At 44.2% G+C, this 22,802-nt stretch overlaps 1 protein-coding gene across 1 annotated transcript in view; it reads left to right on the top strand.

The window, feature by feature from the left end:
* The window catches only part of STAG3 (STAG3 cohesin complex component), a gene marked incomplete at both ends in the record, with an annotated part of 44,510 nt that overhangs the window by 5,143 nt on the left and 16,565 nt on the right, over positions 1 to 22,802 (top strand). The window contains 7 exons of the mRNA XM_083358212.1: positions 14,391 to 14,464; positions 14,547 to 14,670; positions 16,459 to 16,557; positions 17,073 to 17,153; positions 20,806 to 20,885; positions 21,312 to 21,414; positions 21,511 to 21,622. Coding sequence (XP_083214338.1) covers positions 14,391 to 14,464; positions 14,547 to 14,670; positions 16,459 to 16,557; positions 17,073 to 17,153; positions 20,806 to 20,885; positions 21,312 to 21,414; positions 21,511 to 21,622 — 673 coding nt within the window. The remainder of the gene's footprint in view (positions 1 to 14,390; positions 14,465 to 14,546; positions 14,671 to 16,458; positions 16,558 to 17,072; positions 17,154 to 20,805; positions 20,886 to 21,311; positions 21,415 to 21,510; positions 21,623 to 22,802) is intronic.

The following is a 22,802-nucleotide window of genomic DNA, read 5'->3' as shown; positions in this document are numbered from 1 at the left end:
AAGGTATAACAGTTGGAAGGGATCCTGGAGGTCTTCTGCTCAAGCAGAAAAGTCTATACCATTCTAGTTAAATGGTTGTCCAATCAACTCTTGAAGACCTCCGGAAGATGGAGCATGCCCAACTTCTGAAGGCAAGCTGTTCCACCGGTTAATTGTTCTCAGTGTTAGGAAATTTCTTCTTAGTTCTAGGTTGATTCTCTCCGTGATAGGTTTTCATCTGTTGCTTCTTGTCCTGCCCTCAGGTGCTTTGGAGAAAATGCCTGCCCCTTCTCTCTGTTGCAGCCGCTCAAGTATAGGAACACTGCTATCCCCCCAGACTTTCTGCTCTTCATTAGAGTAGACAGGCCCAATTCCTGCAACCCTTCTTCATATGTTTTAGCCTCCAGACCCCTCATCTCGGTTGCTCTTCTCTGCACTCTTTCCAGAGTCCCAAGATCTTTTTGTATTGTGACCAAAACTGGATGCTGCATGTCAAGTGTGGTTAGCGTGCCTGTCTCCACTTTTGAGCAGTGGGTGGTGCCCATGTAGAAGGGTTTTCATTTCCATTGCAACTTAGTAATTGTGAGCCAACCCCTGGGAATTGGTGACGGCCGGGAAACCGTTCTGGAAGGCGGACAGTTTTACAGTAAAGAAGGGAAACAGACTGGACAGCCATTTGTCTGAAATGGTATAGAGTTTCCTGCCTGAGCAGGGGGTTGGACTAGATGACCTCCAAGGTTCCTTCCAACTTTACTATTATGATTACAGTATGTGGAAATGAGTGGATGTGAAAGAATACAAGGAAGGGAGATGCTGTAAATGAAGGAGAACGTTTAGGGGCAAGGAAAACAGACCGGTGGGATGCAACATTTCTGGAGATTTGGGTGGATGGAGTAGTTGGATAGAGTTGGAGGAGATGGTTACTGAAGGTGTGGGGAGTATATAAACTGCACAAGGGGCAATCCCCTTCATACTCCAGAGCACCTGAAGGCAGGACAAGAAACAAAGGTTGGAAACTGACCAAAGAGAGAAGCAACCTGGAATTAAGGAGAAACTTCCTGACAATGAGGACAATCAACCAGTGGAACAGCTTACCACCAGAAATCGTGGGTGCTCCATCATTGGAGGCTTTCAAAAAGAGACCGGAGAGTCACTTGTCTGAGATACGGTATAGGTTCTCCTGTTTGAGCAGGGGACTGGACTAGAAGACCTCCAAGGTCCCTTCCAGCTCCTATTCCATCCCATCCCATCTACATTAGGGAAGAAAGGAGTTTTGGAGAAGGAAGATTCAGTGAAGAAGCAGTTTGGATTCATTCATGAGACTGATTAGGAGCAGCAGCTCCGGCTGTGCAGAGGGTGCCTGGGATCAGGACACACTGCTTGGCATCCTCAAATGGAGAGGCCAAATTGTAGCCTTTTGCTATTTTGTCTAATCATCAAAAATATAAATCATGAGTTTCCTTTTTTTCTTTTTCACACAAAAAGCCCATAAAGTGTTTCCAGTCAGCAATAAATACAGGTATTACCTAATAATAATAACAACAAAGTTGGAAGGGACCTTGGAGGTCATCTAGTCCAAACCCTTGCTCAGGCAGGAAACCCTATACCATTTCAGACAAATGGCTGTCCAGTCTCTTCTTAAAAGACTTCCTGCGTTGGAGCATTCACCGCTTCTGGAGGCAGGTTGTTCCACTGGTTAATTGTTTAACTGTCAGGAAGTTTCTCCTTAGTTCTAATTTGCTTCTCTCCTTGATTAGTTTTCATCCGTTGCTTCTTGTCCTGCCTTTGGGCGCTTTGGAGAATAGCTTGACTCCCTCTTCTTTGTGGCAGCCCCTGAGATAGTAGAAGACTGCTATCATGTCCCCCCTTGTCCTTCTCTTCATTAAACTGTTGTCGTTAGCTGCGAAGTCGTGTCCGACCCATCGCAACCCCATGGACAACGTTCCTCCAGGCCTTCCTGTCCTCTACCATCTTCTGGAGTCCATTTAAGCTCACGCCTCCTGCTTCAGTGACTCCATCCAGCCACCTCATTCTCTGTCGTCCCCTTCTTCTCTTGCCCTCAACCTTTCCCAGCATTAGGCTCTTCTCCAGTGAGTCCTTCCTTCTCATTAGGTGGCCAAAGTATTTGAGTTTCAACTTCAGGATCTGGCCTTCTAAAGAGCAGTCAGGGTTGATCTCCTCTAGGACTGACCGGTTTGATCACCTTGCAGTCCAAGGGACTCACAGGAGTCTTCTCCAGCACCATAGTTCAAAGGCCTCAATTCTTTGACGCTCAGCCCTTCTTATGGTCCAACTTTCACTGCCATACATTGCAACTGGGAAGACCATAGCCTTGACTATACGCAGTTTTGTTCACAGGGTGATGTCTCTGCTTTTTAGTGTGCTGTCTAGATTTGCCATGGCTTTCCTCCCCAGGAGCAAGCGTCTTTTGATTTCTTGGCTACAGTCCCCATCTGCAGTGATCTTGGAGCCCAGGAAAATAAAATCTGTCACTACCTCCATTTCTTCCCCATCTATTTGCCAGGAATTGAGAGGGCCGGATGCCATGATCTTGGTTTTCTTTCTTTTTTTTATTGAAAAGTTTTACAAAATTTTAATAATAAACCCTCCCCTCCCCATGAACCCTCCCCTCCCCCCCCCAGACTTCCCAAAGCAGAATACAGGGTATTACATATAGCAATCTTAAGCAAACATAGGCTAAATATCTATTACAATGTTAACAAACCTTCCACCCTTTAACTCCCTTATAACAAAACTAAAGTAATTATAATAACACTTCTATAATTGTTAAAAATTATTCATATGCTATTTGAAACTTTTTAGTCCCATATTTGTTTTGAATATAATTAATTCATCTTTTCCATTCCAAAATATATTTTTCTTGTGGCTGTTCTTTCAAATATGCTGAAGAAAAGATAGTACAGACTTGGTTTCAGTTTATACAATTACAAGCTAGATGGAAAGATCAGAAAATTGGTATAATAAAAGTTGATGAAAATTTGATAAAGCAAATTAGAGATCAAAGTCAATCGCATATAAAAAGGTTATATAATGCTGTTATAAAGATTGATGCAGAATCGGAGTTAGTTAAAGATTGTATGATAAAATGGGCTCAGATTATTCAAGAGCCCATAATGATGGATACTTGGGGAAAAATTTGGGTTAGAAATGTAAAATTTACACAAGCACAAAACCTAAGAAAGAATTTTTATAAGATGTTTTATAGATGGCATTTAGATCCTAAAAAGTTAGCATGTATGTATTCAAATCAACTACCTAAGTGTTGGAGATGTGGTAGTGAAGAGGCAACTTATTATCTTATACGGTGGACATGTAAAAATGTTAAAGCCTTTTGGATACAAATATGATCTTGGATTTCTTAATGTTAAGTTTCAACCCAGGTTTTGCACTCTCCTTCTTCACCCGCAACAAGAGGCTCTTTAGTTCTTCTTCACTTTCTGCCATTAGAGTGGTATCATCTGCATATCTTAGGTTGTTGATATTTCTTCTGGCAATCTTAATTCCAACTTTTGATTCATCTAGCCCTGCCTTTCTCATGATGTGCTCTGCATATAAGTTTAATAGGCAGGGCGACAGTATACAGCCTTACCGGACTCCTTTCCCAATTTTAAACCAATCAGTGGTTTCGTGTCCAGTTCTCACTGTTGCTTCTTGGCCCACATATAGGTTTCTCAAGAGACAAATAAGATGGTCTGGTACACCCATCTCTTTAAGAACTTGCCACAGTTTGTTATGATCCACACAATCAAAGGCTTTAGCATAGTCAATGAAGCAGAAGTAGATGTTTTTCTGGAACTCTAGCTTTCTCCATGATCCAGCGTATGTTGGCAATTTGATCTCTAGTTCCTCTGCCTCTTCATTAAACTAGGTATACCCAATTCCAGCAGCTGCTCCTTATACGCTTAGCCTCCAGCACCCTAATCATCTTTGTTGCCCTTCTCTGTACCCTTTCTAGAGTCTCAACATCATTTTTTACATCATGGTGACCAAAACTGGATGCAGGATTCCAAGTGTGGCCTTACCAAGGCATTGTAAAGTGTATTAATACTTCACGTGATCTTGATTCTATCCCTCTGTTCATGCAGCCTAGCACTGTGTTGGCTTTTTTGGCAGCTGCAGCACACTGCTGGGTCCTATTTAAGGGATTGTCCACTAGGACTCCGAGATCCCTCTCACAGTTGTTGCTATCGAGCAAGGTACCCCCTATACTGTACCTCTGCATTTGGTTTTTCTTGCCTAAGTGTAGAACCTTACTTTTTTCACCACTGAATTTCATTTTGTTAGATAGCGCCCAGTGTTCAAGTCTGTCCAGATATTCCTGTATCTTAAGCCTGTCTTCTGGAGTGTTGCCTACTCCTGCCAGCTTGGTGTCGTCTGCAAATTTGATGAGTTCCCCATCTATCCCTTCATCCAAATCATTGATGAAGACGTTGAAGAGCACTGGGCCTAGAGCAGAGCCCTGGGGCACCCCACTACATGCTTCCCTCCATGTGGATGCAGTTCCATTGAGGACCACATGCTGAGTACGGCCTGTCAGCCAGCTACGAATCCACATTTTTCTATCTTATCAAGTAGTAGGTTGTGGTCTACTTTACCAAATGGCTTACTAAAAATGAGGATCCAGATTGTTGGGGGCAATTAAGCTGACTTTCTAATAATGCCGCTTGGGGTGTGTGTGAAAGCCCTAATAAGCAGGCATATACATAGAATGAAGGCTACTGCTAAGCTTGTAAGCCGCCCTGATTCTTCGGAGAAGGGCGGGATATAAATGGAATTTAAATTAAATTAAATTAAATTAAAATCCAAGTAAATTATATCCACAGCATTCCTCTGCTCCATTAATTTTGTCACCTTGTCAAAGAATGCAATAAGATTTGTCTGGCATGATCTGTTTTTGACCAACCCATGTTGGCTGTTCATAATGACTTTGTTTGCCTCTAGGTGTTTGCGATTTGTTGCTTGATTATGTTTTCCAAAATCTTCCCAGGTATTGAGTCAGGGTGATAGGTCTGTAGTTTCCTGGATCCATTTTTTTTCCTTTTTTGAAGATGCGAACTACATCAGCTCTTTTCCAGTCCTCTAGTAGTTAACCTGTGCTCCAGGATCTTTGAAAAATATAGTTCAATGGTTCTGAGATCACATCTGCCAGTTCCTTGAGAACCTTGGGGTGTAATACATCTGGTCCTGGTGATTTGAACTTATCTAGGTTAGACAAAAGATAACCGGAATGACAGGCAAGTTTGGCCTTGTAGTGCAAAATGAAGCAGGGCACAGGGTGATAAAATTCTGTCAAGAGAATACAATGGTCGTAGTAAACGCTCTTTCCCAACAACCCAAGAGACGGCTGTACACATGGACATCACCAGACGGTCAACACAGAAATCAGATTGACTATATGCTCTGCAGCCAAAGATGGAGAAGCTCTATACAGTCAGTAAAAACAAGACCAGGAGTTGACTGTAGCTCAGACCATGAGCTTCTCATTGCAAAGTTTAGGCTTAAACTGAAGAAAGTAGGGAAAATCACTAGGCCACTCAGGTATGAATTAAATCATATCCCTGTTGAATATACAGTAGACGTGACAAATAGATTTAAGGAATTAGATCTGATAGAGTGCCTGAAGAACTATGGACAGAGGTTCGCAACACTGTACAAGAGGTAGCAACTAAAACCATCCCAATGAAAAAGAAATGCAAGAAAGCAAAATGGCTGTCTAAGGAAGCATTGCAAATAGCTGAGGAAAGGAGGGAAGCAAAAGGCAAGGGAGAAATAGAAAGATACACCCAATTGAATGCAGAATTCCAGAGAATAGCTCGAAGAGATAAGAATGCCTTCTTAAATGAACAGTGCAAAGAAATAGAAGAAAATAGAATAGGGAGGACCAGAGATCTCTTCAAGAAAATTGGAGAGATGAAGGGAACATTTGATGCAAAAACGGGCATGATAAAGGATCAAAATAGCAGGGACCTAACACAGGCAGAAGAGATTAAGAAGAGGTGGCAAAATTACACAGCAGAACTATACAAGAACGAGCTTAATGTCCCTGATAACCACGATGAGGTGATCACTGACCTCGAGCCAGACATCCTAGAATGTGAAGTGAAGTGGGCCTTAGAAAAGCTGAGCAACAACAAAGCTAGTGGAGGTGACAGTATTCCAGCTGAGCTATTCAAACTCTTAAAAGACGATGCAGTAAAAGTGCTACACTCAATTTGCCAGCAAATTTGGAAAACTCAACAGTGGCCACAGGATTGGAAAAGATCAGTTTACATTCCAATTCCAAAGAAAGGCAGTGCCAAAGAATGTTCAAATTATCGCACCATTGCACTCATTTCTCATGCTAGTAAAGTCATGCTTAAAATCCTACAAGCTAGGCTTCAGCAGTATGTGGATCGAGAACTACCAGAAGTGCAGACAGGATTTCGAAGAGGCAGAGGAACTAGAGATCAAATTGCCAACATACACTGCATCATGGAGAAAGCTAGGGAGTTCCAGAAAAACATCTACTTCTGCTTCATTGACTATGCTAAAGCCTTTGATTGTGTGGATCATAACAAACTGTGGCATGTTCTTAAAGAGATGGGCATACCAGACCATCTTATTTGTCTCTTGAGAAACCTATATGTGGGCCAAGAAGCAACAGTGAGAACTGGATACAGAACCACTGAGAACCACCCACCACTCTGATGGGTTTAAGGGTATTTTAACGCTATTGTATTAATTTATTGAATTGGGCCGTTGTATTTAATATTTTTTAATTTTTATATATTGTATTTTATTTTATTTTTTATTGAAAAGTTTTAAAGTACAGTTTTCCTTTAAAAAAAACCCCTTCCCCCTCCCTCCTCCCCTCCCTACCTCCCCCCTTCCTCCCCCCTCCCCCCCTCCCTCCTCCCCCCCTCCCTCCCCCCAACCCCCCTCCCCCCCCCGACTTCCCAGAGCTAAATACAAGGTATATATATATAAAAAAGCAATCATAAACAACCATATTCTAACAGCTATAAATTCTAAAATCCATCACTCTCTAACTTATATAGGATCAAACAAAACTTAGCATTATTAAATATATATAGAAGACTAAAAAAAAAACACGAAAGAAGACTTATTCGAATGCTACATAAAACTTCTTAACCCTATACTTGTTCTGGATAAACTCAATCCATTTTCTCCATATTGTATTTTATTGTATTGCCCTGCACATCGCCCTGAGTCCTTCAGGAGAAGGGCGGTATAAAAATTAAATTAAATTAAATAAATAAATAAAATTGGGAAAGGAGTCCGGCAAGGCTGTATACTGTCGCCGTGTCTATTATTTTTTTAATCACATTTATATTCCGCCCTTCTCCGAAGACTCAGGGCGGCTTACAATTTAAAGCACAAATCAATGTGCTTAGCAATATTTAACTTACCGGTATATGCAGAGCAGATCATGAGAAAGGCAGGGCTTGATGAATCAAAAGTTGGAATTAAGATTGCCGGGAGAAATGTCAATAACCTAAGATATGCAGATGATACCGCTCTAATGGCAGAAAGTGAAGAAGAACTGAAGAGCCTCTTGTTGCAAGTGAAGAAGGAGAGTGCAAAAGTTGGGTTGAAACTAAACATTAAGAAAACCAAGATTATGGCATCCGGCCCTCTCAATTCCTGGCAAATAGATGGGGAAGAAATGGAGGTAGTGACAGATTTTATTTTCCTGGGCTCCAAGATCACTGCAGATGGGGACTGTAGCCAAGAAATTAAAAGACGCTTGCTCCTCGGGAGGAAAGCCATGGCAAATCTAGACAGCACACTAAAAAACAGAGACATTACCCTGTCAACAAAAGTGCGTATAGTCAAGGCTATGGTCTTCCCAGTTGCCATGTATGGCAGTGAAAACTGGACCATAAGAAAGGCTGAGCGCCAAAGAATTGAGGCCTTTGAACTACGGTGCTGGAGAAGTCTCCTGCGAGTCCCTTGGACTGCAAGGCGATCAAACCGGTCAGTCCTAGAGGAGATCAACCCTGACTGCTCTTTAGAAGGCCAGATCCTGAAGTTGAAACTCAAATACTTTGGCCACCTAATGAGAAGGAAGGACTCACTGGAGAAGAGCCTAATTCTTGGAAAGATTGAGGGCAATAGAAGAAGGGGACGACAGAGAAGGAGGTGGCTGGATGGAGTCACTGAAGCAGGAGGCGTGAGCTTAAATGGACTCCAGAAGATGGTAGAGGACAGGAAGGCCTGGAGGAACGTTGTCCATGGGGTCGCAATGGGTTGGACACGACTTCGCAGCTAACAACAACAACAACAACAGGGTAGACAGGTGCTCACCATTTTCTTGCCCATCTTAACATGTTTCTATTCTGTTTTATGGCACTGTTTTTGATAGATTGGACTGGTTTTTCCCTTTGTGTAAAGACAGATGCAAAAAACGAGTTAAATAGTTCTGCTTTCTCCCTGTTGCTTGCCACCTTCTTGCCACTTTCCCTCACTAATGGACCAATCATTTCAACTTTTTTCTTGTTTTGTACATGTTGAAAGAAGTTTTTTTTTTGTTATTTTTGACTTTGGTCGCAAGCCTTAGTTCATTTTGAGCCTTAGCTTTCCTCACTTCATGTTTGCAGGCTCGGGCTATTCGCTGATATTCTGCCTTAATTATGTGCCCCTCTTTCCACTTTTTATGCTTGTCCTTTTTATCTTTCAGTTTTATCAGAGAGTTCTTTATGCAGCCATGCTGGTTTCTTTTGAGAGCTGTTATTTTTCTTTGTTGGTATTGTGCTAGACTGGGCCTTTATATTATCTCACTTTTCAAAATTTCCCAAGCTTCTTGAGTTTCTTAATCAAAAAAAGACAATTTAGCTATCTCAGCAAATTTCATAACCATTCCTCCATTGTGGATTATGCCGCATCTGTAAGGTCCTGCCTCAGCTATGTACTCAGGAAAGCATGACCCCTGAAACGAGCATTATTTCAAAAGGATCTTTTACTGAGAAAAAGTGATTGCAGAGAAACCAGGCGGAATCTGAAGTTCCCGCGCGAAGTGTTAAGCTAATTCCCCATCCTTCCAACTGCACCCCAGCACCCCAGCCCATCGGGAGCCAGTCCCCTGGCGTGAAGGTATTTTGAGAACTCTTGAGAGGAGAGAGACAAATTGGCGGTTGGATAGGTTCTTGGTCCAGGCTTGTTGATTGCTGTGGGGGTTGTTGGCCACTAGTCTGGATAGCTTGCTTTGCAGGACAGGGCTTCTTTTGTCTTGTGTTTGTGTTTAAACTTTGCATGAGTTGTGGTCCAGTGGTGTTGCTGCATAGGAGGTTTTGCTCAGTGAGGCATTTTATGTAATTGTTGAGGCAGTTGTGAGCCTCTATTATCATCATCAGTCGGAACCACGTCTTCAGCTTGGTGTTGATGTTGTCCATGCTGCTGGATGATTGATAACAAGTCATTCCCTGTCGATGCAACCTTGATAAGAGGTGGGAGCTGGCCGGAAAGGAGTCCATCCAGATGGCCCTGATGGCCCATCTCCCCTCTCCCTTATTCTCCTGCAGACCCATCAAAATGAAAGCATTCACTCCTTGCTCAATAGTAGCAACTGTGAGAGAGATCTCGGAGTCCTAGTGGACAATCACTTAGATAGGAGCCAGCCGTGTGCTGCAGCTGCCAAAAAAGCCAACACAGTGCTAGGCTGCATGAACAGAGGGATAGAATCAAGATCATGTGAAGTATTAATACCACTTTACAATGCCTGGGTAAGGCCACACTTGGAATACTGCATCCAGTTTTGGTCACCATGATGTAAAAAAGATGTCGAGACTCTAGAAAGGGTACAGAGAACAAAGATGATTGGGGGACTGGAGGCTAAAACGTACAAGGAACGGTTGCTGGAATTGGGTATGTGTAATTAACGAAGAGAAGGGTGAGGGGTGACATGATAGCAGTGTTCCAATATCTCAGGGGCTACCACAAAGAAGAGGGAGTCAAGCTATTCTCCAAAGCACCTGAAAGCAGGACAAGAAGCAACGGATGGAAACTAGTCAAGGAGAGAAGCAACCTAGAACTAAGGAGAAATTTCCTGACAGTTAGAACAATTAATCAGTGGAACAACGTGCCTCCAGAAGTGGTGAATGCTCCAACACTAGAAGTTTTTAAGAAGAGACTGGCCAAGCATTTGTCTGAAATGCTATAAGGTTTCCTGCCTGAGCAGGGTGTTGGACTAGATGACCTCCAAGGTCCCTTCCAACTTCTTTTTCTTATTCAATCTACAGTTAACCTCCTCTCCCTCCCTCCGCCCCAATGGTAGCGTTCAGACAGGGAACTGACAGCATCCTTCCATACAATAATCTCACTGCAGTTATGTACAGAAACAGTTCTATGACTTTTTTTTCCAAGTGTTTGTCCATCAACCCCAAATAAAAACCTCTGGTCTCAATTGTATATGAATGTTTCAGATCCTATGAATCAGTCTATTTGCAACCAGAATTTTTTAGGTTTTTTTTAATACATCCAGCTAACATGACAAACTGTCCCTTCTTGTTCACATTTCCAACCTAAATTTGAAGAGCCTTTTTACGGTCTAGATAATTTATTTGTTGACATATATCAACAATACATTCCCCTTCATGGATTACTGCCTTGTCGTGGCGAAGGGGCTTGCGTAATTCAATGAAGCTATGAGCTATGCCGTGCAGGGCCACCCAAGACGGACAGGTCATAGCAGAGTTCTGACAAAACGTGATCCACTGGAGAAGGAAATGGCAACCCACTCCAGTATCTTTGCCATGAAAACCCTATGGACAGTACCAAAAGGCAAAACGATATGACGCTGGAAGATGAGCCCCTCAGGTCGGAAGGCGTCCAATATGCTACTGGGGAAGAGCAGAGGGCTAGTACTAGTAGCGCCAGAAAGAATGAAGCGACTGGGCCAAAGCCGAAAGGACGCTCAGCTGTGGATGTGTCTGGTGGTGAAAGGAAAGTCCGATGCTGTAAAGATTTTTTCTCCATAGGAACCTGGAATGTAAGATCCATGAATCAAGGAAAACTGGACGTGGTCAAACAAGAGATGACAAGACTGAACATTGACATCTTAGGTATCAGCGAACTAAAATGGACAGGAATGGGTGAATTTAATTCAGATGACCATCAGGTGTACTACTGTGGGCAAGAATCCTTCAGAAGAAATGGAGTAGCCTTCATAGTCAATAAAAGAGTAGGAAAAGCAATACTGGGATACAATCCTCAAAATGACAGAATGATCTCAGTTCGAATCCAAGGCAAACCATTCAATATCACAGTAGTCCAAGTCTATGCCCCAACCACCAGTGCTGAAGAGGATGAAATTGACCAGTTCTATGAAGCACTACAGCACCTTATAGAACTAACACCAAAAAATGATGTTCTTATCATCATGGGGGATTGGAATGCTAAAGTAGGAAGCCAAAAGATAACTGGAATAACAGGCAAGTTTGGCCTTGGAGTGCAAAATGAAGCAGGGCACAGGCTGATAGAATTCTGTCAAGAGAATACGATGGTCATAGCAAACACTCTTTTCCAACAACCCAAGAGACGGCTCTACACATGGACATCACCAGATGGTCAACACAGAAATCAGATTGACTATATGCTCTGCAGCCAAAGATGGAGAAGCTCTATACAGTCAGTAAAAACAAGACCAGGAGCTGACTGTGGCTCAGACCATGAGCTTCTCCTTGCAAAGTTTAGGCTTAAACTGAAGAAAGTAGGGAAAAGCACTAGGCCAGTCAGGTATGAATTAAATCATATCCCTGTTGAATATACAGTAGAGGTGACAAATAGATTTAAGGAATTAGATCTGATAGACAGAGTGCCTGAAGAACTATGGACAGAGGTTCGCGACATTGTACAACAGGTAGCAACCAAAACCATCCCAAAGAAAAAGAAATGCAAGAAAGCAAAATGGCTGTCTGAGGAAGCTTTGCAAATAGCTGAGGAAAGGAGGGAAGCGAAAGGCAAGGGAGAAAAAGAAAGATACACCCAATTGAATGCAGAATTCCAGAGAATAGCTAGAAGAGATAAGAATGCCTTCTTAAATGAACAGTGCAAAGAAATAGAAGAAAACAATAGAATAGGGAGGACCAGAGATCTTTTCAAGAAAATTGGAGAAATGAAGGGAACGTTTAATGCAAAAATGGGCATGATAAAGGACCAAAATGGCAGGGACCTAACAGAGGCAGAAGAGATTAAGAAGAGGTGGCAAAATTACACAGAAGAACTATACAAGAATGAGCTTAACGTCCCTGATAATCACAATGAGGTGGTCACTGACCTCGAGCCAGACATCCTAGAATGTGAAGTGAAGTGGGCCTTAGAAAAGCTGAGCAACAACAAAGCTAGTGGAGGTGACAGTATTCCAGCTGAGCTATTCAAAATCTTAAAAGACAATGCAGTAAAAGTGCTACACTCAATTTGCCAGCAAATTTGGAAAACTCAACAGTGGCCACAGGATTGGAAAAGATCAGTTTACATTCCAATTCCTAAGAAAGGCAGTGCCAAAGAATGTTCAAACTATCGCACCATTGCACTCATTTCTCATGCTAGTAAAGTCATGCTTAAAATCCTACAAGCTAGACTTCAGCAGTATGTGGATCGAGAACTACCAGAAGTGCAGGCAGGATTTCGAAGAGGCAGAGGAACTAGAGATCAAATTGCCAACATACGCTGGATCATGGAGAAAGCTAGGGAGTTCCAGAAAAACATCTACTTCTGCTTCATTGACTATGCTAAAGCCTTTGATTGTGTGGATCATAACAAACTGTGGCAAGTTCTTAAAGAGATGGGAGTACCAGACCATCTTATTGGTCTCTTGAGAAACCTATATGCGGGTCAAGAAGCAACAGTGAGAACTGGACACGGAACCACTGATTGGTTCAAAATTGGGAAAGGAGTCCGGCAAGGCTGTATACTGTCGCCCTGCCTATTTAACTTATATGCAGAGCACATCATGAGAAAGGCAGGGCTAGATGAATCAAAAGTTGGAATTAAGATTGCCGGAAGAAATATCAACAACCTAAGATACGCAGATGATACCACTCTAATGGCAGAAAGTGAAGAACTAAAGAGCCTCTTGTTGCAGGTGAAGAAGGAGAGTGCAAAACTTGGGTTGAAACTTAACATTAAGAAAACCAAGATCATGGCATCTGGCCCTCTCAATTCCTGGCAAATAGATGGGGAAGAAATGGAGGTAGTGACAGATTTTATTTTCCTGGGCTCCAAGATCACTGCAGATGGGGACTGTAGCCAAGAAATTAAAAGACGCTTGCTCCTGGGGAGGAAAGCCATGGCAAATCTAGACAGCACACTAAAAAGCAGAGACATCACCCTGTCAACAAAAGTGCGTATAGTCAAGGCTATGGTCTTTCCAGTTGCAATGTATGGTAGTGAAAGTTGGACCATAAGAAAGGCTGAGCGCCAAAGAATTGAGGCCTTTGAACTGTGGTGCTGGAGAAGACTCCTGCGAGTCCATTGGACTGCAAGGCGATCAAACCGGTCAGTCCTAGAGGAGATCAATCCTGACTGCTCTTTAGAAGGCCAGATCCTGAAGCTAAAACTCAAGTACTTTGGCCACCTAATGAGAAGGAAGGACTCCCTGGAGAAGAGCCTAATGCTGGGGAAGATCGAGGGCAATAGAAGAAGGGGACGACAGAGAATGAGGTGGCTGGATGGAGTCACTGAAGCAGTAGGCGTGAGCTTAAATGGACTCCAGAAGATGGTAGAGGACAGGAAGGCCTGGAGGAATGTTGTCCATAGGGTCGCGATGGGTCGGACACGACTTCGCAGCTAACAACAACAACATAACAACAACATCAACAATACATTATTCTCTAAAAATTATTTTTAAAATTATAGCATACATTTCAATTGAGGGGCGTGGTGGCCTAGTGGTGAAGAGGCTCACCTCCCACTGGGAAGGTTGAGAATTCAGTCCTAGGAAGGGGCAGATGTTTCTCTCCCAGGGCGCAGAGAAAAAAACATCTGCTGGGAACGCTCCACGTAAGGTTCAGGGTCAGGATCAGGAAACACTCGGCTCCATCCAGTCACCCTGACTCTGAATTAAGGGATTGCAGGGTCGCAAAAGGGGAGGTTTTTGGTGTAAATTTCAATTCTTTTATCCAAATATTTGTCATTGTTTCATCGTATATTGGAACCAAAGTGTTTAGCCCACTTTAGCCTACATTTTTTCACTTGCTCCTTTTTTGTTTCAAATCCCAATAAGTTTATACATTTTAGCAATTGTATGTTCGGCATTGATATCCAATTCTCTTTCAAACTCAGTTTTACAGTGTTCAAAACCATAAATATCTTATCTAAACCTTTCTAAAAGTTATAAACAAGACAACTGTTGACGGTTATTATCTCTCTGCCAGCAACTCACCTGTTTTTAGTTCCAGGAGAAGCAAGAAGAGCTGGAGACCTTGATGAACGCTCTCTTCAAGGGAGTCTTCGTTCATCGCTATCGGTGAGTGGCGTCAGGGCATGTGTGAAAGCAGCAGGCTCAGGATCTGGACCCCGATTGCTATCCCGGTTGTTTGCTTTCCAAGGGACCTCGTACCTGAAATCCGTGCCATTTGCATTGGAGAGATGGGGGAGTGGATACGACGTTACGCCACCTCCTTCCTAACTGACGGTTACCTCAAATACATTGGCTGGACTCTTCATGACAAGGTGGGTCGCCAGGACACTTGCAGAAAAAATATTTGTAGGACATTCAGGAATTAAAAGTTTATGCAAGATATTTAAGGCACTCTTGTTACCTAATTAATGTTTCCGGGATCATGAGCCCATCTGCTTATTTGAATAGAGCTATGCAAAACATTTGAACAAGATGCTTTGTAGCAGAGGAGAGCCTGCACATAGCCTGCCTGTTTTGGAAGGGCTAAAGCAGCCACAACTTCTTTCAAGATGGGCACTTCTTCAAAATATGCTCCCAGCTGCCTCTGCTTTGCAAAAGACACGGGTGCTTTGTTGTGATTACTGTTGTTAGCTGCAAAGTCGTGTCCAACCCATCGCGACCCCATGGACAATGTTCCTCCAGGCCTTCCTGTCCTCTGGAGTCCGGGTGCTTTAACGATTTGAAAAAGTGTTTTGCATGTTGCGAAGGGTCTCTTTCACATGCTCAGTGCAGCTACGCTGTTGTCGTCCTCTTAAGATTGTTGGTGCTAATTCAGCACACGGGTGTATCGGAGTGGCCTTGTTGCCCACTCCTCTTTACCCTGACGAAGAAATTCTTGGACTGGCGCCCGTCGTGGCTCTTCCTTGCCCATCCTACCCAGGCACCTCTGCAGCACTTCAGCCTGAGCCTGAAGTGAGGCCTTTTGCGTACGGAGGGAAGGGATGCTGCCAGCCGTCCCAGTTACATCAATAACTGACACAGGAAGGAAGCACTGTTACTGCTCTGATGGCCATAACTGGGAGATCTGAGGTGGCGGTCACTGAGTGAAGCGGTCACATGACATCTCACCACTTCGCTCAGCGACGGATTCTGGGCCTGATACGTGGAGGACTGCCTGTACGGCGTGATCCAGTTCTCTTTCTCATTCCAAAGCTGCTGACCAGGCTTGGTCCTGGTGCCCTCCTCATCTTTTGAGTCGGCAAGGAATGCTTCGTATCCCATCCCCTACATCTAGAAGCGAAAGGGGTTGGGGTCTTAGAGGTGTATATTTTCCTGCTGCAGCCTCCTCCTTAAGGAACTGCAAGTCCCGTAGAGTAGGGGTGGTCTCCTTCCTATTCTTACTCCGAAGGAAACACGATGCTCTTTGACCAGGGTTCTGTTCTGGATCTTAATATTCCTGGGTGCGTTTGAGAAAAAGCCAGGTGTCCGTTTGTCTGTGAGGCTTTAAATCTCTACTAAGCGGAGGACCAGGCTGGATGGGCGATAGAGGTGGTTCCAGTTCTGTAGGGTTTTTTTTCCTTTTTTACTGTACATTGATTCATGCATCGGGATTGTTATACGACAAAACCCTTCAGCAAACACCCCCCCCCCCTGTGTCTGTGTGTTGATTGTGATGACTGAGAGAAGAATGAAGTTCAAACAGAGGTGAGGACTTTTCCTAAAATTGAAACCCCTCCCTGAGTTCAACCCCCCCCCCCCATGGAGAGCTGTCTATCCCTTTCTGCCCATTAAGTCACTTGTATTCTCCCTTTTCCTGGCCTTGCAGTAACAGGGCTGTCCTGCATTGTGTTGTGCATTGTATGGTAATAAAGAACAACTTAGGATATGCCCATTTAGGTTATCATGCTGTCTCAATTTGCTTCTTAAGGGTCAGATGTCTCTCGATTGAACAATTTGTGACCATTTTTGTTGCCCTTGCCATTTTCTGAACCTGATGCTGGTCGGGTTACTTGTCAGAGCTGACAAGTTCAAATTCGGTAGAAAGGGAAAGACTTGGGGTTACTCTTTGCAGTTTTCAGACCTTATTTGATTTTGGCTCTGACACAGGCTTTGTCTTGCAGCAGGGGGAGGTCCGGCTCAGGTGCCTCCTTGCCCTGCAAGGCTTGTACGGCAGCCCAGAGACGGCCTTGCAGATGGAGCTTTTCACCAGCCGCTTTAAGGTAAACAGCCAGAATGTTTCCCACTAGCTTTGGCGGGCAGACCCACCTTGAAAAGGTGGCAGGAGTTTATTAATAGGATAGGCTGCCTCCGTTTCTCTTCATTGCATGCTCTGGAAACATCCACTTTTCTCCTTGCTGCTATCTCATCCCTAGTATGAGTGAGAATCCTCAAAAGGTTGTTGGGAGTTGGGCAATGTATAAATTAAGTAAGAAACTAACAAAAGCTTTCAGAAATAAACCAGACAACCTGTAACCACTTGGGTCACGGTTTCATAGATATTTCCTTCCCTAAACAGAAGATCAGAATGGCTACAGGTGGGAGTGAGGAGCTACTTCGGACCTTCCTTCCGGCATCCCCATTGAGTATCCTTGTGGGGAGCTGGCACAGAACATCAGAAATCTTCCTTCCTTGCCTTCTTCCGTCTCTCTCCATCATTCTGTCATTATCTACCCTCCCTCATCCTTCTTTTCTTCCTCATCCTCCCTTTCCTTTGCTCCCTCAAATTCCTGCCAAGATCCCCATTTACTTTGCTTGTGGGAAGTTTGAAGGGCGGGTCAGTGGGGAAGCCAGCAGGAAGTCCAAGGCCAACAGGCAGGTAAGTGGCTGCAGCTGGGTGGGAGGAGGAGTGAAGGGGTGTGCAGGGTTCAGCTCAGGAAAAATATCGGGGTGCAGAAGGGGTGCTACGTAGGTGGGAAGAATGCTTGGGGGTGTGTGAGAAATGGGCAGCACAGGGCAAGAAGAATCCATGGGGGAACACAGAGGGGCCGTGTGGGTTGTGAAAGGTCCCTGGGATGGGGTGCTTGGGAGTGTGCAAGAGGTACCATGCAGGTCAGGGATGGTGTGGATTGGGAAGAGTGTGTGTGTGTGTGTGTGCGTGTGCTTCAAATGTACTGTATGGGTTAGGAAAGGTGCATGGATTGGGGAGGGAGTGTGGTGGTGTGCAGGAGATGTTTTGGGGAAGGCATTCCCCATTCCTTGGAATAGCTTTCCACCTGAGATTCGAGGGATCCCTACCTTTTAGCCTTCTGGACTGGCACCTAAGGGGAAAGGTGGTATTTTTGATCTTAACCTTTGCTTTTATTGATCTGTGTAAGCCCCCGAGAATCACTGCAGGAGGTAGGTAGGCACCCACATTTTGTAAAGAAAATATGTCTGTATATAGTGTAACCTATCCTTTGTTTGCTTATTTTATTACAACTGACCGCTCCATATAAATAGCTTTATATGTAGGTGTATTTTTTAAAAAAATATGTTTAAAAAATAATGCAGATATGCTCAATCAGCTGCACCCTCATTTCAAAGCCGCCTGCTGTCAGTCACAATGTCCGTACTCTAGAGCCATGTTTTTAAGCTTTTTGAAAAAGTTGTAATCAGAGATAAGATCATGATCACACTGGAATTTCCATTGTAAGTTGGTGTGGTCATAAAACGAGTCATCACAATCCAATGACAATCCAATTTTACGGCCATTTTTATTATAGTTTTTAAGCAGATCAGCACAATCGATTGTTTGATGACTCCGGCTCAGCCAGTTGTCACTGGTTGTTGGAAACTAGCTGGGAAGGCCACAAATGCTCCTGTGACTGCTGGATGTTGAGCCAGTTGCCAAGTGCCCAAATTGCAACCCCACAGGCGCAGGGGTGGCGTGACGGCTGTAAGTGCAAGGACAGCAAGTAAACCTCTTTTGAGGCCCTCGTAAATTTGAACCATGTTTGGACAAACCAGTAGAGGATGGCCTGTTTCTTGGAGACCCCGCACCAGTTTGCACAGGGCGTGTGGCGTGTGTGACGTGAGAGGCAGCGGCCACAGAGCATCCTAGGACAACGGGCAGCGTGGAGTACAGCCAGTCCTCCACTTACAAGAGTTTGTTGAGTGACTGTTCAGAGTTACAATGGCAGAGAAAAAAGTGACCTATGACCGTTTTTCAGTTGCGACCTTCGCAGCATCTCCCAGGGTCATGTGATCAATATTGGCAGGCGACTCATATTTATGACTGTCGCTGTGTCCCAAGGTCTTGTGATCCCCTTTTTGCAACCTTCCGATAAGCAAAGTCAAAGGGGGAGCCAGATTCACTTAACTGGTTACTAACTAATCAGCTGCAATGATACACTTAACAACTGTGGCAAGAAAGGTTGTAAAATGGGGCAAAAGTCACAACAAAGGTCTCACTTAACAATAGAAATTTTGGGCTCTTCTAAGTCGAGGACTACATGTATAGTATAAACATTGTGGTAGTAACTGAATACTATTGTAGTAACAGTATAGTATCAGTATAGGTGGATGATCCCTTAACTGTGAGCCAGCAGTGTGCTGCAGCTGCCAAAAAAGCCCACACAGTGCTTGGCTGCATCAACAGAGGGGTAGAATCAAGGTCACGTGAAGTATTAATACCACTTTACAATTCCTTGGTAAGGCCACACTTGGAATATTGCATCCAGTTTTGGTCACCACGATGTAAAAAAGATGTTGAGACTCTAGAAAGTGCAGAGAAGAGCAACCAAGATGATTAGGGGGATTGGGGGCTAAAACAAAAAGAACGGTTGCTGGAATTGGGTATGTCCAGTTTAATGAAGAGAAGGACTAGGGGTGGCATGATAGCAGTCTTCCAGTATTTGAGGGGCTGCCACAGAGAAGAGGGGGGTTCCACCTCTTCTCCAAAGCACCTCAGGGCAGGACAAGCAACAGATGGAAGCTGATCGAGGAGGGAAGCAAGCTGGAACTAAGGAGAAATTTCCTCTGTTAGAACAATTAATCAGTGGAACGGCTTGCCTCCGGAAGTTATGGATGCTCCAACACTGGAAATTTTTAAGAAGAGACTGGACAACCATTTGTCTGAAATGATACAGGGTTTCCTTCCTGAGCATGAGGGTTGGACTGCTAGGGAGATCTCCAAAGTCCCTTCCAACTCTGTTATTCTGTTGGTATCGTAACCAAAGAGAATTGGAACGGAATTCAGGAAGCACCACTTTCATATCTGTTCATTTTTACAAAATAAAATTTATCTGACTCTTAAAGGGGCTCCCCGTCCAGGGCCCAGCCCGTTGGTGTTTTCCTGGAGACTGGGTCAGTCTTGGTGGGTGCAGTTTAAGAGGAGCCTCATCTCTGCCATTTGTTGGCTGTTTCAGTCAGAAATTGGAATTGTTGGGGTGATGGATCACACCTGCTGAACTTTTCTGACCCTTAGCTGAAACTTTTCTAAGCTTCCTCTTTTTCTTTTCATTTGAGAAGTGTAATTAACAACTTTCATTTTTGTAACTTGCATATTGTGATCACCAAACCATCACACAATTACTGTATGCTACAGTAGTGTAGAGTAACTTGGGCTGCCTTTGAAGACAACTAGCACAGAGCACTCTGGCTAAATTATTTGTGGGGAAATTCATTCTTGCAGTTTAATTATTTTGCAGTTGGTATAATGGCTGCAGAAATGCTCAGGACAGCCCCTTTTTTAAGACGTCAAAATGAAGTACTTTGCACACCCTCAGATAGGCAACTCACAACTTAACCGTGTCCCAAAAAGGACATTTTTGTTGTAGGGTAAATGCCCACTTAACTAAAGTACCAAAGTTATTGGAGATAAAAGATGCAACAAAGTCTTTTATGCTCAAGCATAACTACAGTGGTTGCTGGGTTCTTCACCAGAAGGAGTCCCAAAGCCCAGGGTTACAGGTCATGTGTCTTCTGATACGTGAGAACTGCAGTTGAAATATAGCATTTGATCAAGAAGAAGACCCGACCTTACTACCAGCACATCTGGTGTGTCTAAATTCTGTATTTCTAAGGAGGCTCCAAGCCTTTCCACCATTAGCCTCTTTCAACTAAGTATCTTTTATTATACCCATCTCCCTTCACACTGAGGAAAGGGCAGCAACCTGTTTTTTATAATCTAGCTTCTCCCCTCCCCTTCCAGGGTCATCCAGCAGTTTCAGGGTTGCCTCCTCTGTCAAGGGTCCCCCGAGAGCCATCAAATGCGTATAAGTGAAATCTGTTATTTGTCCTCCACAGGGTACTGGCAGAGGACTGGAATCTTGATTGGAGGCAGGTTCCTAGAGTCACATATTTACATAGTGGAGGTTCAGTGCCCCTGTGGCAACTTGCATAAATTACAAAATGTTGACAACAAAGAGATGTAATGATTATGTAAAACAATAAGCCAGGAAGCAGAAACACATTTACCTGTTGGGTACAGAAATATACATGTGATGCATATATGGTGTTGGTATCCTCCGGTTGTTGTTTTTCTGCAGGAACGGATTGTGTCCATGGTTCTGGATAAAGAGCCCCAAGTGGCAGCGGAAGCCGTGAGGCTGCTTACTCTCATCCTTCAGTAAGTGGTGCCAGAGCAATCTGGAGTCCCTGTTAGCATTTAAATTACTCCTCAAAGTCAGTGTTCTCTGCACTGGTGGAGGGTCCCCTGTGTTTTGGGTCTGCCCTCTCTACCCTTTCTTAGAAGTGTTGGAGGCTGGCATTTTCAGGTGCACTGAAGATTGGTTTCTGTGCAGGAATATGGATGGTGCACTCACAGATGCCGACTGTGAAAGGGTCTTTCCACTGGTTTATGCTTCCAGTCGTCCTATAGCAGTTGCTGCGGGTGAATTTTTATACAAAAAGTAAGGTTTTTGTCGTCCTCCCTCCCACGCACCTCAGCATTCTGAGAAAGCACTCTGTTGTGCGTAGGAACGCAATTTCCTGCTTCTTCCCAAAGATTTCTGACTTGGCCTCCATTTCCTAATGATGGTGGCTTGGCTTGTAGGTTGCTGGCACCCAAGGTGGATGCCAGGGGAAAATCAGGGGACCACCATGAGGGCACTCGTGTCTTCCTTCAATTGCTTTTGGTGTTCTTTATTGAAAGCGAGGTGAGTGAAAAGTTTGAACCCCAAAGAGAAGCTTCAGAGGTCCCGGGACCCTTAGCCAGGCTGGTTTTACTGCCATGTTTTGTTCTCTACCCACAGTTCCATGACCATGCCGCCTACTTGGTCGATAGCCTGTGGGACTGTGCCTCTGTCCTGCTGAAGGACTGGCAGGTGCTGACAGGCCTTCTGCTGGAGGAATCCCCCGTAGAAGGTGAGCAGAGGTAGATGGGCTTGGGTTCAGGTAGGCTCTTGGCTGTTAAATGAATGGGAAAAATGTGCTCTCTGGCTTCCTTAAAACCCACCCAGAATTTTGGAGATCCTTCCCTGAGGATATCTGCCCATGCATGTAGCCGGAAGTTGGTGGTGAAATGCGTACGTGGCTGTTACGTGACTGTGGAATGCCGGGACAGTTATAAACACCCAATGTTTGGTCACACTATTGTGCAGATGCTGCGACAGCTGTGAGTGAGCACTGGTTGTGAAGTGCTGTTGTAACAACAGTCGTTAAACGGGACAGTCATTGAGCAAGAACTAGCTGGAATACCTCTCAAGATGGCATTGGCCTTCCCAGCAGCTACATCACACTGTGGATTCACATTGAATGTGATTGACAGGGATACCCTGATCTTCCCATGTATTCTTCCTCACAAATCTTCCTCACGAAAGTAATCGCAAGTTTACTTAAAGCAGACCTGCCGTCCTCTCATGTTCCTTCTGTACTTTCTGGGCTGAACCTGGAAATCTGTTAGTTTTCTTACAGTGATGACCAGCTGGAGCTCCGTTTCCCTTCTCAGACAAGGCAGACACAAGGAAGTTAAGGCCGTGCTTCTTCTTGGGCCATTGTGGGCTGACCGCTCTCTTTGGGCTGCATCTACGTGCGGCTTCCCGTTCATTTCTCACTTCCCAAAGAACTTGAACTGAATTGAATTTTATTGAATTTATATACCGCCCTTTCCCGTAGGACTCAGGGCGGTTTACAAGGTACTTAAAACATCCATACAAAAATTAAAAAACAAATTAAAAAGATTAAATTAAGTCCCTGAAAGAATATAAAAACCCAATTAAAACTCTCAGCCTGGGCCAGAAAGCTCAAAGAGTCTTTTACCGGCGGCACCCTGAAAAGGCCCTCCCTGTGGGAGCGCACAGGACGAAGGGAGCTTGATGCCGGCAGCAGGTGCTCCTTCAAATATCCCAGAACCAAGCCATTTAGGGCTTTATAGGTCATCACCAGCACCTTGAATCTCACCCGGAGGGCAACCGGAAGCCAATGCAGCTCGCGGAGTAGAGGTGTTACATGGGAGTATCGGGAAACCCCCATCGCAACTCATGCAGCTGCATTCTGCACCAGCTGAAGCCTCCGAGTGATCCTCAAGGGCAGCCCCATGTAGAGC

Source organism: Vipera ursinii, assembly GCF_947247035.1.
Source record: "Vipera ursinii genome assembly, chromosome: 3".
Taxonomy (NCBI): domain Eukaryota; kingdom Metazoa; phylum Chordata; class Lepidosauria; order Squamata; family Viperidae; genus Vipera; species Vipera ursinii.
The sequence above is the reverse complement of the archived record's forward strand: the minus strand, read 5'-3'. Positions and strand labels throughout refer to the sequence as shown.